The 18,803-nt window shown below is 38.6% G+C and overlaps 1 protein-coding gene across 1 annotated transcript in view; it reads left to right on the forward strand.

Moving 5' to 3' along the window:
- Positions 1-13,308, forward strand: part of scn3b (sodium channel, voltage-gated, type III, beta) — an 18,589-nt gene extending 5,281 nt beyond the window's left edge. The window contains exons 5-6 of the mRNA XM_037678160.1: positions 6,509-6,647; positions 13,181-13,308. Of these exons, the coding sequence (XP_037534088.1) occupies positions 6,509-6,647; positions 13,181-13,244 (203 nt within the window). The 3' untranslated portion in view covers positions 13,245-13,308. The remainder of the gene's footprint in view (positions 1-6,508; positions 6,648-13,180) is intronic.
- The last annotated feature ends 5,495 nt before the right edge of the window (positions 13,309-18,803 follow it).

Consider the following 18,803-nt stretch of genomic DNA (forward strand, 5'->3'; position numbering starts at 1 on the left):
AAAAAAAAAAAAGGTCCCAAAATTATTAACCCTTCATTAACCCATCTAATAAGGAATTAATATCGGTCATATCCAGACCAGTGATGGGTATATATGATTCAGTTGGACCTGGACTGAATGACACATCTAAAATTAGCACCAGAGAATTTAAGTGGAGTGATTGTGTAATCAGGTAGTTGCTGGAGTGTTTGATAAACAGACAAAACAGTGAACAAAGGCCACCAGACATAGAGCATAACTTACCAGGGCTTGATGGTGTTTGACTCTACAGTCAAGACTGTGTGTTTGCATGAGGCCGCTGGTTGTATTGTCCAATTGCTAAACATTTGGGGTGTACAAATGTCACAGTGGCCCAACGTATGAACCAATATCGATATGTGAGGGCAAGCACAGTGTAAACGTTCTGGTCACCTAAGCTGAACCATTACAACGAGGATTGTCATTGGTTGCTCTGAGCATCTCAAAATCTTATGACCTCCGGGACTACATCTCATTGAATAGTATCAGTCAGACCACAGGTTCATCATCCCATGGGTTGACTGTCATTAACAGCAAAGCAAAATATGGCTGCATTTGAAGTGCTGCCACTAACTGGGAGAAATGTAATCATGACAGGTAGTATTGCATCATTGTACCAGCATTACTCGTAGGATCATGACTGACTTCAAGTCACCTTTGGTAGTTTCAGGCGACGATGATGGTGACAATGTGCATGTTTTATCCTTCCCAAGGCATCACTCTATAGCAGGGCTATTCAACTGGCGGCCCATAGGTGACTTCAATCCAACCCATCAATGACTTAATAAGATAAACTTTTTTTTTGTTCTGGGTTTGGGCTTTGGGTTCTGTTTATTGCATTTATGATCCAATGCAATAAAACAAACATTTTTAAAAGGTAACAGATCATTGTAATACTTGGTTTATTTACATAATGACTTTAATCGCTGGATGTCTGGCCCCTGAGCTGCTGGCTTTCAGAAACTGTGGCCCACTGAGCAGTTGTGTTGAATAGCCCTGCTCTATAGTCATCCAGAAAGTAATCTTCTATTAAGACAAGACCTGTTTACATATAGATGAGTGTATGATCTGTCAGAGTCATAGTCAGGTGCTTCCCTGTCCAGCCTGGCCTTCCAGTCTTCAATCAAACAAACTAAATTAGTTCAGACATCAGTTCTCATTCAGAGCTGATCTGTTGGCTCTTTGAGGACAGCTGTGCAATATTGTTCTGCACTAAACTGTTGCTTTTGCCCAGGCCTATGAAGGTCCACACCCTACTAATGCAGAACCAACAGTGCCCTCGCATTGATAACTGCATTGTCCGTTTAATCTGATTTTATAATCAGTGCAATGCACTGACATTACAACATGAGCAACTTCATTTCATGTCTACTCAGTCTGGTTGCAGAACTTTATTTTATTTTTTTATCAGTGTGTGCATGTTGCTGCACAAATCCAAACATCATAAGAAATATGTTCTTCCTGCACATTATAGCACTCAGTGAGACCCAGTGTGGTGTACTGGTCTCTGTGGACTGATTCTTCTCCCTGTGCTCTGCTTCAACCTACATCTGATGTAAAAGGGTTCATAGACCCCGACAAGTTTTCAATTGTAGCTCCAACTTGTTGTGTTTGCTGAATGATGCATTGATGTGAAAACAGTCTGCCACTAATAACACCTTGTTCCTCACACTCCTCTTTGTTGTGACTGTGCGCTGATTTAAAAACAATGATGTGTTTTGTTTTGTCTGTCTTTATTTTCCATGAAAGCGTTCTTCTGTTGTCAGTGAAGGGGCTTAATTCAAACCAACCACTTTGCTCTTTGTTAAAGAGGGGTAATGTATTTTGCTTCCTGATTGCTTGGCTTGCTGAGTGTGTCATTTTCCACCTTGATCGAATATACAGACCTTCGTGTATATTTGGGACAACTTAATCGCTCCCATTTCTTTAACATTTACATTTGCTATGCTTGCACATAAGCACATGAAGATACAGTAGGCTTGTTGTCACAGTTTTCGTTTTGTTCATGCAAATTGAATGTGACTCTACTCTTAAGTGTGTTTAAGAAAAAATGCAAAAGTTTGATTTTATTTTCCTTAAGGCACAAATATTTAAAGCTTCCTTCATATCTCATACAACAGGGGTATCAAGTTTCAAAAAGCCTTCTAGGTCTAGTGGTCATTATACATCGATGCTGTGTTCTGGTAATGATGTTCATGGCAGCAGGATGCCCAGTGCTTGTGAGTTTTCCCTTCTAAAGGATCATATTACATGAACCGCCTATATTTGCAGGGGCAGCACCATCTTATAGGGAAAAAACGCTTCCAGCTTTCTGATCAGAAGGTTTTCTGGAATTTGGTACCCACTTACTAATAAACTGTTTCACAGTGGTTTAGACATTAAAGTGTACTTAGATAAATAAGTTGACATTTTTCCATATGTGTATGGCTTACTATAATTCATCATTCTATTCATATTGGCCATTAAAAATTATTCCCAATGATTTACAAATATAAATGATGGGTGACAAAGTCTACAGTCCTCTAGGTCGTTAATCTTTCACTACATCTAAATTAGGAAACGCCAAACATGTTAAAATAAATAAACATAATTTATGTACTAATAGATTCAGAATATTTTTGATTGGAACAAGGACTGGAAACTTTGACTTTTATCATTTATATAATGGGCATGGTTGTTTGAATGGAATGTTTTATTTTTTCTTGCAGAAAAGTACATAATGAGCAGTAAACAAAACTGGTATTGTGTTTTAAAGAGCTCACAATGGTTGATTTTTTTAGACCTACTAGAAAATAATCTAACATTTAAATATTTTTAGGATTTAGATAACACTGTGAATTAATATATAGATATAAAAGTACAATTTTTGTGTTTCCAAAAGCAGTTTCTAATAAATTTTTGCCATATTTAAACATGTCGTTAAAGAGATAGTGTAGTTTAAAAAAAAAAAAGTAGATTCTGTGGAAAAGTTCAGAACAAATGCCTCTTTGCTGATCAATCCTGGAACTGCCTCAGTTTGTATAAAGAGTGTTTTACATCTCTGTCAGTGTAGAGAGGTCCATGGTGCTACACGCTGAAGATGGAGTCAGAGGCTGGTTACTATCAGCATGTTACAGTGGTGCTTGAAAGTTTGTGAACCCTTTAAATTTTCTACAAAGTATATTTCTGCATCAATATGACTTAAAACATCATCAGATTTTCACATAAAGAGAACCCAGTTAAACAAATGAGACAAAAATATACAGTAATACTTGGTCATTTATTTATGGAGGAAATGATCCAATATTACTTACAATGTTTGTGAGTGGCAAAACCTATGTTGACATTTTCACCACTTTATTGTCTGTCCAAACAGGTCTCACTCGTAAATGAGTTTTCGAGGCTCAATGTGATTTGTCTGTATAACTGTATAAATAAAGGTTGAATGAATGAATGAATGTAAACCTTTGTTTTCAGCATCTGGTGCCCCCCCCCCCCCCCCCAAGCATTAACTGCAACTAAACATTCCCCGTAACTGCAGATCAGTCCTGCTCACCAGCTTGGAGGAATTTTAGCTCATTTCTCTGTACAGAACAGCTTCAACTCTGGGGTGTTGGTGGTTTCCTCACATTAACTGCTGCTTCAAGTCCTTCCACAACATCTGGATTGGATTAAGGTCAGGACTTTGACTTGATCATTCCAAAACATGAAATGTATTCTTCTTGAACCATTCTGTGGTAGAACGACTTGTATTCTTAGAGTCATTGTCACTGCATGACCCACCTTCTCTTGAGGTTCACATCATGGACAGATGTTCTGACATTTTCCTTTAGAATTCTCTGATATAATGCAGAAATCATTGTTCCATCAATGATGGCAAGCCGTCCTGGCCTAGGCGCAGCAAAACAGGCCCAAACCATGATACTCCCACCACCATGTTTCACAGATAAGGTTCTTATACAGAAGTGTAGTGTTTTATTTTTTCTAAACATAACACTTTTCATTTAAACCAAACATTTCTATTTTGGTCTCATTCATCCACAAACCATTTTTCCAGCAGTCTTCTGGCTTGTCCATGTGATCTTGAGCAAACTGCAGATGAGCAGCAATCTTCTTTTTGGAGAGCAATGGCTTCCTCCATGCAACCCTGCCGTGCACACCATTGTTGTTCAGTGTTCTCCCGATGGTGACTCGAGAACATTAACATTAGCCAAAGTGAGAGAGGCCTTCAATTGCTTAGAGGTTACCCTGGGGTTTTTTGTGAACTCGCTATTCCATGCCTTGCTCTTGGAGTGATCTTTGTTGGTCCACCACTCCTGGGGAGGGTAACAATGGTCTTGAATTTCCTCCATTTGTACAAAATCTGTCTGACTGTGCACTGGTGGAGTCCAAACTCTAGAGATGGTTTTGTCACATTTTCCAGCCTGATGAGCATCAATAAGTCTTTTTCTGAGTTGCTCAGAAATCTAATTTGTTCCTGCCATGATACACTTCCACAAACATGTTGTGAAGAGCAGACTTTGATAGATCCCTGTTTTTTTTTAAATAAAACAAGTTGACCACTCACACCTGATCATCATCCCATTGATTGAAAACACCTGACTCTAATTTCACCTTCAAATTAACTGCTAATCTTAGAAGTTCACATACCTTTACCACTTACACATATGTAATACTGGATAATCCATCCATCCATTTTCTTTACCCGCTTATTCCATTTTGGGTCACGGGGGTCGCTGGTGCCCATGTCCAGCAATCACTGTGCGAGGGGCGGGGTACACCCTGGACGGGTCGCAAGTCCATCACAGGGACACATAGAGACAAATTAGACAAACAACCATTCACACTTTCACTCACACCTAGGGACAATTTAGAGTTACCAATCAGCCTAACACGCATGTTGTTGGTCTGTGGGAGGAAACCGGAGTACCTGGAGAAAACTCACGCATGCACGGAGAGAACATGCAAACTCCACCTAGCAAGGCCCCTGGACCAGGATTTGAACCTGGGACCTGCTCGCTGAGAGGCAGCAGCTCTACCAGTTGCGCCACCGTGCTGCCCTGAGTAATAACCTTTTTTTTTTTTTAACATCCCATTTCTTTCCTTTTTCATTTGATTGATTTTTGTATCAAGTTGTGCTTCCATTTTTTTTTTTTTTTGACATGTTTTGCATGAAACATTACTGTTAATGGACTGCAGATGACTCAGTCTTGAGTGTATGTTTCCATAGCAACTTATGTTTCTAATTCAGGAAGTAAATTGTGAAAGATTTATAAAATATGTTTGCATTGAATCACTGTGAATCTTTTGAGACTGAAGTTGTTTTAATATGAAAAAGATCTACTTTAGTCTTAGTCCTGCTTTGACTGGCTATTAGCTTTTCAATCTGATCAAAGCAGGTAAGATATTGATTGCTTGTAACTTTTCCACAGAACTTCAATTCCAATACATTTACACATTCCTTTAAAAATGTTTGTTCACGGCACATTTTACCTTCTAAGGCTCTAATTTCATACAACCTAAATATAAAACATCATTTCCATGTAGTAAATAAACACGTTTCAGTGGAAACCATGATGTTTTACTCATCCTAAATTATCATAGCTTAGTTTTGCTTCTTAATGTCTGAGCAAACCATGAACAGTTTAATCTTGGTCATTAAATGCTTAAATCCTTCAAGTACAAAGAAGAAGCAAGTAAATCCTCAAAACAATATTTCATATTCAAAATAAATCATTGCTGGCTGAGATGGGGCTTGGACTCGGCTGTTATGTTAGACAGTCGTATATTTGTGCATCTCAGCCGTCCAGTTACTCTTAAAAATATGATGCAATATGATTACTTAGTATTATATAAGAAAATGTGCTGATGACAATGATAGTGCAGACGTGTTACTGAAGTTGGCTTTTTGCTGTGAAACTGACTTGGAAACCAGAATTTGTTTTATGTTTTGTTTATAATAAGCTCATTTACTGAAAGCATCATACAAGTATAACATTTTATCAAACCAACTTGCAGCTGGATTGTTAAAAAAAATCATAGGGTCATTTTATTTTTCATATGTGATCATTAGAATGTGTTTGTCACCTATGTCATTGTTCTGTGAACACAGAAAAAAAACACACTTCCTGTTCTCACCTCTTTCCATAAAACTTATAAAGTAAGAAACAATTAATCCCATAATAAGCCTGCCAATAGACATTTAGGATAAGTACAGTATATGAAGTACACCATATTATTATCCAGTTAGAATTAAAAAATACATAAACAAAAATGGTATAAACTGACATGTTTACATCTTTAATGCACTCAACTTTCAGTAGACTGCTGATCTAGACTCTCCTGCCCTCTCTATAATAAACGACAGCAGAGTTTGTGTCAGCAGGGTAGAACAAGCTCAGCAAGCTCAAACCTGTGATAAGGTCTCCCCGTGTTTTGCGGCACAAAACGATTCAGTGAATAAATGCATGCTGAATAAAACACGTCCCTATCCACTGTCTGTGCTCCGCAGCTTCTGATGACCCCACAGCGATCTACTCTGAGATCATGATGTATGTGCTGCTGGTGTTCTTGACCTTCTGGCTGCTGGTAGAAATGGTCTACTGCTACAGAAAGATCTCGAAGTCTGATGAACAGACACTGGACACGGCGTGAGTCTCACACGGATGTGCACACGTACAGACTCGCTTGAGCAGACAACAGATCGAACACTCTGTGTCCTGTTCAGATTTACTGCAAAGTCAATTTCTCCTAAAAACACAAGTAGCAAAGGCTTCATATTCAATGAATAAGACACTCCATCTTCAAAGTTTTACCAGTGGTTCTGGAATTATCTTTATTATTTAAGTCTCTTTTAAAAAATCTCAGAAATGGCCACGAGGTTTTATATGTGGCACACAGTTAATAGGACAGACAGAAAAGCGCAGACAGACACAGGAGTAATTGAGTCTTCGCTGCACTAGTTTTAAACCTCCTGCAACTTTAATGTGTTCCTTTACTGGAGCAGCCAGACAGACCTGAATAATTTGAAGCTCTGCTGACTGCCTGGATTTTTTTTTATACCAACCTTTTTACATGTGAGCTGGATTTTCAGCTCCATCGGAAAATGACTTTTGTGTCACCCTGTCTGTGTCGTAAAAGACTTGAATGCACCTGTGCAGTCAGCTCCTATTGGATTTTGCCCATGTTGACTTAACCAGCTGATGCATGTTGACAGCTTTTATACAGGAAGCTAGAATAATAATGAGAAAAGCACCAGATAATACAAGGAGGTTGCGCTGAATTTCTCTCGGTATTTGTAAAAAAAAAAAAAAAAGAATGCAAATTCAAAATCTGGCTTAGTCAGTGACACGTAAAAGCCGACTAGTGCAGAATATACTTTTCATACTCTTCTTGTTGTTCGAACAGTTAATAGGCACAAGAAGGACAGAGTTCTGTCAAATTCAACACAATTCTGTTTGCTGTTGCTCCTGATAAAACAAAGACTTTACAGATCTTTCATTTCCCTTTTTTTATTTAATAGTTTGATGTCATTGGAGCACTGGAGAGGCTTCCATTAACATTGTTGTATACCAGTGTTGTAGTCAAGACCTCCTAACCTGAGACCAAGTCAAGACCTAGACCAGAGTGTACCGAGACCAAGACTTTTGGGGTCCGAGACCAAATCAAGACCAAGACCTCAAGTCTTGGAACTCAATCTTTTTCACAGAGTATCTGTTTTATACTATGCTGCCACAACATATTGACAGTTTTAACAAATATGTAAAAAACATGCGTAACATTTATAAAAAAAAGTTTTTAAGTTGCTGCAACTTTGTTTGCTTTTGAATGAATGTATCAGCTTTTATAAATGTTCAAAGCTATATAACAAAGAAATCAGACATTCAGTGGTTGTTGCACAATAATTTTCATGTCATGTGACCCACTGACACAAAACTTATGTTAGACTGCTCTACTAGACCTGACAGATGAGGCACCCACATTTATTTCTCATTTTAAAGCATTTTCCATTTTTACATTATTTATTTGTTCAAAAATCATTGTTTTTGCTCAATAACTAATTAAAAAATGCTTTAAAATGATAAATAAATGATGGTGTCATGTGTGTCAGGTCTGTTGGAGTAGCTCAACATTAGTTTTGTGTTAGTGGATCAACTGATGTAAAAGATTTTTTTTTTTTGTTTCTGAAGAGTGTTTGGTTCGGTAATTTGTGGACGGTCTCTAAGAGAACCATTACGTCTCGGAGGAGGGACAGACCGAACGCAGCTGACTGAAATCAAACTGTCTGCTTCGGATTGAATGAGAAGAACACACCGCTGAGCTCGAATGTCCAACGTCCAACGTAAAACTAACTTCACCTCAGTACAGAATTGAGGCTCCAGCAAAGCACAAACAGTTTAGAAACAATTTGAAATGAGGAGAAAAAAGCTATTTATTAAATGATTAAGTCGTGTTTTAGACTGCTTATTGCTAGCAAATCTATTCTGACTCAAAGCGCAGTCGTGACTGGTTCTGAATGAGGATTTACAACAGACAGCCCCTCTCTCTTCCAGGTACTACATACTGGCGCATAATCTTCTGGTGGTACGCAGTACCAGACCGTACCAGCTTACTTTCACCCCTGGTTGTGATGCTACATTCAGTTGTCTCTATGGTTCTGCTGGTACAGAACCGTGTGCGAGTGAAAGGGGGTGGGAGTGACAGCGGTAACAAAAACACGTATTTAGCAATGAGTCACGTTATCGGTTGGATTTGAATCAGAACGTTTTGCATCAAATAAAAACAAGGATGTTGACAAATAAACTGGACAATATTCTGGCAATTTAGTGATAGTTCCCCAGTTGTGGTCTTGACTTGTCTTGAAATAAAATCCCGAGTCCTCAACGCCCAAGACCGAGACAAGACCAAGACCATCAAAAAGTGGTCTTGGTTTTGAGATCTCGAGTACTACTACACTATTGCATACTGACAACTATCTGCAAATGATAACAAATATACAAATAAATCATGATCTTTACACTTATTAGAAAATTAAAGTTTCTCTAGGAAAGTTGAAGACCCAGTAAAACCAAAAACTGACCACACTATATCATAATATTCTACACAGCTACTGCAAAACTTTGTCCAAACGATGTTAGTAGATTACCTGCTCGGCATAAAATAAATTAGATGCTTTTGAAGATTACGTTTAGTGTGATCAGCTGGATCAAAACAGTTTGATTGATTTTGGTTTGATTCCTTTGCCCTTTTGAATTAAAAGCTATGTTACTATTTTGAAGGTTCAAATAGAATGAATTGAACAAAAATAAAAACGCTTTGGAGGAAACCTTTCAAAAACATAAAACATTCATGGACGGTTGATGCCTTGTAGGAGTTCTGCAATTGACAGAGTTAATAGGATGGTGCTGATTGTTTTACATCTACAGTGATAAGTCAATCTTGTTCAAAGAAACTACTTTTCAGTTTGATTCTTAGCCAGTCATGCTCAAAGATAAAGTTCAAGTTCAAGAATCTTTATTATCCCCAAGGGGCATTTTGTTTCACAGTGAGCAGGCACATAAAACATCCATATTAGACATGGAGACATTAAAATAACAATACATGCAATCATCACTGTTCAATGAGAAGCCTGATCACTGCAGGGATTAATTCAATCTGTTCATCCTACATCTGGGCAGCAGATACCTGTGTCCAGATGGATGGAACCTGAACTCACCATGGAGTGGATGATCAGGATCTGCCAGAATCATCCTGGCCTTGTTCACTGACCTCACTTTGTGTAGGTCAGTGAGGTTCTGCTTAGATTTTGCGTGAAGTGGTGTTCTGTGGAGTTATCAGTAATCAATATATGACCTGCAGTAGATTTTATTCAGAGCATTATTAGTTTTAAATACCAGGTAAACGTTTTCACGAGGGAGAGGAGTTAATGGCTAGTGCAAATAAACTTTGTTCCAAAGCAGTTTTTTTTACCATCTTAAAACTATTTTAACCTCAGTAATTTCAAAGCAATCTAAACAAACACTATTTGATAAACCTTTACACTGCCACCATTTGCTGGCATCGATTATCATTAATCCAGTACATAATAAATATATATTTTTAATAAATAAATAAAAACTTTAAACAGAGATCTCAACTTTCAACAACTTACAATGCAGCATTATGCCTGATTCCCAGTCAGTTCCACTCTAATAGTGCTCTCCATTCATGATGTCATGCACACTATTTACAAATATAATCTGCTGCCCTCTCACGAGTATATCACGAGTAACCTGGATGTTCGTACAATACATGGCTTCAGTGCAGAGATTTGTGTTATTTTAAAGAAAAACAGTGTTCCTGCTGCAAAGTTGGACACATTTAATTTCAGGAAATACACAAATATTCAGCTGAAACCTTGGCTCAAGTGCCAAGGTCTTGCAAGGACTGGAAAGTGGGCGGAATTGTTGAAAAGGTTGATATGTTTGTACTGGTGTCTTCTCAGTTGAGTGTGTGTGTAATTATTTTGGAGGAAAATCCAAAGAAACTGAGATAGTGATATATCCCTTGGGCAGCATGTAAACCTAACACAAATGTGCATGAGGCTGCAAATGGATGCTATGGAAGTAAAACTACTAGTACAGTGAAAACATAAGGTTTACTGTAACCTGTTTAGAGATGACAAGTGCAGGAGTAGGACCAGGGAGGCCCTGTGTTGGTTCTTTACCTTCAACAAAATGTTTGGACCATCCGTACGTTCATAGTTTCACTCTTCCTTGGCAATATCCGGCTCGTCCCTTTGCTCAGATGCAGTGATCACACTTCTTTGGCTGCGTCTTCAACCTGGGAAAAGTGATAAAAATACTGCTTCCATGTGAGGATGATGGCTGTATCGTGAGTTTACAGGTACTGTAGGCACATGTTGTGGTCCTCTCGATAACATTTGATGCCATTTTTCCAAAATTGTTTAAATTCACTTAATGGAAGATTGTGCACTGTGACTGATACGTCTACAGGCCGTTACGAGTGTTTGTACGATGTTGCACAATTGTTAAGGGTTGCACTTGGGTCCAAAAAATCCAACCCGACCCCAGCCTGCAGCCATCATCTCCGAACCCCACCCGATCTGACAAATAAACAGCAATTACAGGTCTGAACTCAAACCCCCACCCCCCACACACACACAACCGACATTCTTAATTATACTTTGATTGCTTATTCCACCAACTTACTAAAGGTTGGCGGACGTGCGCGGCTGAGTAAAGTGGGCAGAAGATTGGAGCTGAGGAGCTCTCAAAGCGCACTAAATGCTTCCCCTGCTTCTGCCTGCATTGGACCCTGCTCTGACATGTCGGATATTTTGTGATCTCACCTGTTTTGGGTCTCGGTTGCGTGCATCCGCTGAGTGCAGTGGTTGAATGAACGTCCATTTGTGCTGATGGATTGCTGGCAGTAGTCCATCTGAAGCTTAACTGAACTTTTTACCTCTTTCAACTGGTCGGTCAGCGCGGTCAAATGGCCACGTGCAGCTGGTGACAGTATGGCAAGCCATGTTGGCATATACTTTGTAATTGTATTGTCGGCCGCACACGTCCCTGACGCAATAAAAAGCCCGACACCAACCTGGCCCGCACATTATTATGGCCTGGCCCGGTCCGAATCCGGGTCGGGCGGGGTCAGGCTCCTGGCTCTGGGTTCGGGTTAGAAATGACAGCTCTAACAATTATAGTCATGTGACTTACTTTCTATAAATAGCATGAGTGGAGAGCGCTATTCAAACCTTCATGCATTTTACCTAAACACGTCTCTTGTGATCCAGGCAAAGTAAGATCCTCCAAGGACTCTTTTTTGTGAGGGGCGTGTAGTTTTAGCCTAATCTGCATATGATCCAGGTACAGTACATAATGAAGCCTCTCCTGTTGATTTAAAAAGCTTGGAACTCCACAGACATTGTTTAAATTGATAAAGCCTCCTGGATGTGTGGCAACATGTCTTCAGCTGCAGAATGGAAGTACAGTTCTTTTTGTTTAAAACTTGTTTTGGATCTGTCATCATTTGTGCATTGGATGATTATTTACAAAAGCATCTCTGGTTGTTTACAATAAAAGCTGACCTGTTTGTGTTCCCTTACCACCAGTGGTTCATGCAACCATTATGTTGCAGAGCAAATTGTCTTTTTTACTAAATCTGGCAGAGGAAATATCTGACACAATCACAGCAACTAGGGATGTTGTAGCACTTTGAACCATTTTTTTGTGTTTTTTTTGTCTTTTTTAAACAAATCAGAACTGTAGTATAAATGGTAAATGGACTGTACTTATATAGCGCCTTTCTATCTAATCAAGACACTCAAGGCGCTTTACAACACAATCTGTGTCCTCACTTACCTCCACACACACATTCATACAGCTCTTTGCTCCATCTCTACAGAGCTAATCTGAACAAATCATTCTATAGAGACTAATCAGTGCTTTTAGATCACATCAGAGGCAATGAGGGGTTCAGTGTCTTGCTCAGGGACACGTCAACATGTGACTGCTGGTGGAACTGAACCGCCAACTCTCCCATTGGAGGGCGACATTTCTAACCACTCCGCCACAGCTTCCCCCTATAAATATAAAATAAATAACCTCAAACTTCAATGTAAATAAACACCTAATTCAATAGTGATTGTGGTCTAAATGTTTAAAAATAGCATATACGTTACTCTCTACAAAAAATGAAGAGTGAAGATGTTTTAAGACTACAGCGGTCTACTTTAAAACCAGTCCTGATCATTCTAGCTGTTAGCAGTTAGCTCATAAAGTTAATTTATTTGACTTTTTTAGGTTTGCTGACTGAGTTCCAAAACTTACGTTATTAATATAAATCTTGCTTAGTCTTCAGATACACCTTGCAGATGTATGGAACTGAAAGCACGTTGAGTGATGCGGTTTTAAAAGGCTGAAAGTTTGCTGATAAATACTGCACGAGTGTGTCGAGTCATTTTAATGCACAGTTTCTAAAAACTGCTCACAGCCCTCTTTAGTCATATTTTTAAGTAGAAGATCTCCACGATAAATATGTGAGATTTAAAGACAAACATAGTAAAAGCCTCACTGTTCCAAACTGAAGAAGACACGATAATCTGTGGTATGTTTTTTAGGACAGAGGGGGGATATCGTTTGTAGACACTCCTTTTGTTTTTCTACCAATCTGCTTGCAGGACAAACTACCTAGCTGTTCCCTCTGACCAGAAAGACAACCCAGCTGCTCTGGTTACGGAATAAAAGCTCTTTACACTGACACGGTATTTTCCATGTGACGCTCTCCGCCTGACTCCCATCAGGGAAACCGCCCCCACTTTTTTCAACCCATCGTTTGTAACCTTATTACTCATAGCCGTTGAGCTTTGTAGTAAAAACTCTCGTTGCTTCATCCACCACTCTGTCTCATTTTGCTCACTTCTTTTAAAAGAGCTTATATTTCTGTCTTTTTAGAACCACAAATCCTCTGTTTGTTCCCACTCCTCTTTAACTGTCTCACACAACATTCTTCATTAGAAAACATTTAGCACACTTTATTGCTGTTGTAATAACTTTCACATCTAATAAAGAGGTAAAAATGTTTGTTTTTGATCATATTGATTTTATTTGTAGGCATTGTGGCATGGATCTGTATAGTATTAGTGTATGGGGTAGAAAAATGTCAATGTAGCAATCTAAAATTGTATTTCTCCAAAATGTGACACTACTTTGAGGATACATACTTTTAATGATGAAGAATGAATAATTTTCTCTTCTTTCTTTAGGTATTGATCAAGTGTGATGGCACATGGGTTCTGAAACCACAGGCTATGACACTATGAAGGCATAATTTCTCTCAAAGCCACGTGGATCCTGCCAACCGACCTCTCCTTTTTATCAACTGTCTTGTGAAAAGCCAGTGAAAAAATTCCCAAGTGCTATTTTTTCCTTCTTTATCCTCGTTTTATTTAAAAAAAAAACATTGTGCTGGGAGTCTCAAGTTACAATAAGTGAATTTATAAATATGAAAGCCTAAGTTGGCAAGTCATTTTTTTTAAGTAACTTTCTATCGAATAATTATGAATAACTGATATCTTACCTGTTGCAGATAGCTCTTTGAATGTCCATAAGCTGGATAAATAGTTTTATTCTGACACACCAACAAGTTTAAAGTTAGTTTAAGTTGGACCAAGTCCAAAGAGGATTCCCTGCCATCTTAAAGAAAACTCAAATCCTATATTTTATATAATTCTTCATGCCTATATTAGTTAATAAACCTTTTCACTGGTGACATGTTTGCATTATATGTTTTTTTTTTTTTTTCTGGTAGAGAAATTGTCAAATCCAGGCTGCATCAGAGTTGCTACAGCTAGCTACTGCTGTTAGTGTTGCATTGCAAGTCAAGTAATGAAAAACTAATGACAACATGAAGGTTTTTGAAATCGCTTTCACATGAGCCGCTAAGAAACTTTTGGCACTGGAGTTGTTTTAAGATGACAGCATTCACTTTAGTCTTGGTTTTGTTCTGACCAGCTGTTAGCTCATCAGTCTGGTCAGAAACCAGCTCTGCTGTGCCAAACTTTGATCTAACTTTAGCAGGTAAGATATTAATTACTCATAACCATTCCACATAATCTCACTTCAAACCATTCGATCTATCCCTTTAAAGAGCAAAAACATAAGTATTCTGCACTTTTAAATAACAGCCATAATATAGTTGGACCTGACATTGTGTGGACATATTTCCTAATAATTAGTTGCGCGTCTGTGAGTTCTGTAACCTATATAAACATAAACTATTTGACCTGAGGAGACAATCTGTCCTTTTGTTGTTAAATTTCTTATATTATATACTGACTCTTTAGTACTTATATTGTTTATTTTATAACTTTTTTATAAAATGTGGTGTGTTTTGAGGTCACAGTTTTATTTGAATTGACCAGTACTCTTTTTAAAGTAAACAGAATGTTTTTCTACTCTATGTATGAGTGTGCATTTATTCCTGCTTTTCTATATGCATCGTCACTTGGACATAAAATTATACTATTCTATGTAATTATTATTATTTTTTTTTACTTCATCTGGAGGTCTTTCCTTTAGTTACCTCTGTATAAATCTTTAATCCATGTCCAGCTCTGATGTCAACATCCATTCAGTGGTCAAGTGTTGCTGCACTTTGCTACGCTGAAATTTATTCTTAAAGCTTTGACGGTTGCTGATATTCTGCAGCACTGAGATTCAGCATGTGCCTCTTTCTATTGTGCAATACTGTAGAAATATTTTCAGCTTGACTAAACCATGCCACGCCTTTTCTCGGTCTGTTCCAAATAAATTTTGTGTGAGTGGACTATTTTTGAGCTAATAAATGCAATGCACCCCATGGTCTAAATTGATGCTCCATTGTTTTTTGTTTTCTGTCTTACTTTTGTGTCATTGCTCAGATGCCAATAAACTGAAGGTGCACCCCAAAATGGAGCCCCAGTATTAAAGTTTTACCAACATGTGAAATAAATACAGTATTGACACTCAGCATCTTCTTATGTTCTCTCTATTATTTGCAATTGTAGTGTTGTTCGAAAGAATAGAGGCATTTCAACCATAAGCACCCCTGGTGTTTCCAGCTCTCATTAACGCTGCAGAAAAAGCAGCGAACAAAGCAACTTTCGATTTGTTTCTGCTTGAAGTAAGCCCTCCACATTGTAATTGTCAGTCTTCACGGAGCTTAACGTTGCACTGTATTGGAAGGAGTCATTTATTTATTTATTTACCAAGATCCGCCGCTTTTGTCATGCAACGCTGCAGAAAACAAAGGCAGCAAAACGGTAAAGCACAGTGAAATTAAAGGGAAGGAACCTGGCAGAGAAAGAGGGATGTTGCTCTTTCAGTTAGCCATGACCAACAGATGTGACAGATATAGCAGCAGCTGTTGTTATAGCAACCCAGACATGTCTGTACCAAGGCAAATAACATCAAATCAGAGTTAGGGCAAATTTACTTAGGTTGGTATTTATACAAAATGCAAAGATGACATGGGGAAATGAGTAAGTTTAGCTCCAAGAGGAAGTTTCAAAGATCGAAGAGCACAAACCACACGTAAAATCAGGTGCGCTGCTCAAATACCATAGTGGTGTTTTCTTTTACCGTCAATCAAGTTCAGCTAAATTGGTTATTGACTGCCCAACACATCCCATGAACCGTCCAACAATATAGTGATATGGCTTTTAGATACGCCGTGAAAGTTATTACCTTTCTTCTCCTTTTTGCTCCCTCTCTTCCTGCTTCACTGTGTCTCAACACTTTTTACATGCTTTCTACAACGTGCCTCCCTCAGGATACAACCCAGTAACGTGGCCCACATTTGGCTAAATTATATCTTAGGTAAAGGCTTCAACTGCCTCAGTGGTAGGCATTTTAAGACATGTAAAGCAAAGAGGGCAACAAGAAAAAGATTTAAATTTGGAGGTTTTTTTTTATGCATATAAATAGGATTTCAATCGGTAACAAAAACTCACCAGTGACAGAAAGGAACTTGGTCACATTTGAATTGATAAGGCTGGTTGTACATACTGCAGTCCTCATTTTTAATGCATTGGCTCATAGTTTTGTCCAAAGAAAGACAAAAGTTGTTGGAGGTATTTTCTTTCTGATGTGGTAAAATTCTACCTGATCTCATTATTCATGCTGTGGTCAACAATGATTTTATATTCATGAAGGGTCTTTGTCTCCCCCTAGTGTAAAGTTTACCATGTCATCAAATGATGTGCGATCAGTCAAGTTCCTGACAACATCAAGCTTTCTGTTGAGCAGCACACACATGAGATCAGACCAAATGAACATGCTATTTAACCTGGGAGATGAAAGGGAAACGTCTGATGGGCAAAATGGTAACAGTTGGTCTTTAAAAATAATATTAATTCCCACATTGATAGGCTTCGTGAATCCATCCGTTTTAGAAGGGAGTTTTGATCAGTGCTGCCTGGCTGCAGCTCAAAGATGACACAGCATGCAGCTCAATACCAGACGTCGCAGACACAAACGAACACAGCTTATCGACTGCAGATCAATAGTCGCTTTGCCATATCTGTTAAGCTATAAATTGTTTTGATAAATGGAAACGTAAGTGAATGATTCCTGTGCTTTGCTTTTCTGCTGCAATAACCAGCACTCCTGTTTCTCGTCTGTCCTGCCAAAGGTCTATGGTGTTGTACACTTTGAGAAGGATTTACAAAGCTTTGCACCACATCAGGCTGAAAGGAGAGAGAGGAAAAAAAAGGTGTTTCCACATATTTCTTGTGCCCAGCATTTTTTTTTTCCTTTTCACGACTGAATACACACAAATGCATGTATTTAAAATGGGAGCGCAGACGTTGAATAATTTCTTCCAAGAAAGCTTTTTCCTCAGACAACCAAGGACACCCACTCATAACTATAAATCTTCACACATTTGATGCAGTGTGTTTCTGGATAGGGCAGGGTTGTTTCTCTACAAAAAACAAACAAACAAACACACAAAAAACTATTTAAAATCAAGTTTAGACTTGATTATACACTTTGATCTGATGGAAGATGTTTTTATATTGTTAAATGTCTCATTATTTTATCAACATAAAGAAGAAAATTAAAACTTTACAAACACAATCAGACAGTTTATTTTGTGTTTAGGCAGTGTTGGTAATAAATTTGCAATAATTTGACACACCTTAAAAAATGTGTAAAGGAAAAAACGGCTTAAATAAAAGGTAAGCTAATTTAGAGCAGGAACAAATCGTTGCAGAGAGCTGTCTCATGCAGATAAAGATCTCTGCAGACAAAAATATTCAACATGCATTTACCATAACAAAAGGGTTTTTGCATCCCAAACAAAATCAAAATATACATTACTTATCACTTCTTCTTTATTCATCTTTTCCCTTTTCAGGGGTCACCACAGCGAGTCATCCTCCTCCACCAATCTGTCCTCTGCATCCTCTGTCCTCACTCCAACTACCTCCATGTCCTCTCTAACGGCATCCATACATCTCCTCTTTGTCTTTTTCCTGGCCACTGCATTTCTAACATTCTTCTACCAGTATACCCACTGTCCCTCCTCTGGACATGTCCAAACCATCTCAGTCTGGTCTCTCTAACTTTATCTCCCAGTTGTTCAACCTGTGCTGTACCTCTGATGATCTCATTCCTAATCTTATCCAGCCTTGTCACTCCTAGGAGAACCTCAACATCTTCATTTCTGCCACTTCCAGTTCTTTCCCTTGTCTTTTTGTCAATGCCACTGTCTCCAGACCATACAACATAGCTGGTCTCACCACTGTCATGTAAACTTTTCCTTTTACCTTTGCTGCCAATCTTGTGCTGCAAATCACTCCTGAAACTGTTCTTCATCCACTCCATCCTGCCTGGACTCTCTTTTAAACCTCTTTACTGCATTACATATTTTCATGGACAGTGGATCCCAAGTACTTGAAGTCTTGTACCTTTGTGACCTCTGCTCCTTGTAGCCTCACTGTTCCACCAGCCTCCCTCTCATTCACACACATGTACTCTGTCTTACTACGGCTGACTTTCATTCCTCTTCTTTAAAGTGCATACCTCCACCTTTCTTTGTTCTCTTCTACCTGTTCCTTGTTCTCACCACAGATCACAATGTCATCTGCAAACATCATAGTCCACAGGGATTCCTGCCTGACATCATCTGTTAGTTGGTTAATCACCAGAACAAACAAGAAGGGGCTCAGAGTCGATCCTTGATGCACTCCCACCTCCACCTTGAAGCTATCTGTCACTCCTACAGAACATCTTCCCACTGTCCTGCTGTACTCATACACG

This window comes from Nematolebias whitei, chromosome 6 (genome assembly GCF_014905685.2).
Source record: "Nematolebias whitei isolate Nwh7 chromosome 6, NemWhi1, whole genome shotgun sequence".
Classification (NCBI taxonomy): Eukaryota; Metazoa; Chordata; class Actinopteri; order Cyprinodontiformes; family Rivulidae; genus Nematolebias; species Nematolebias whitei.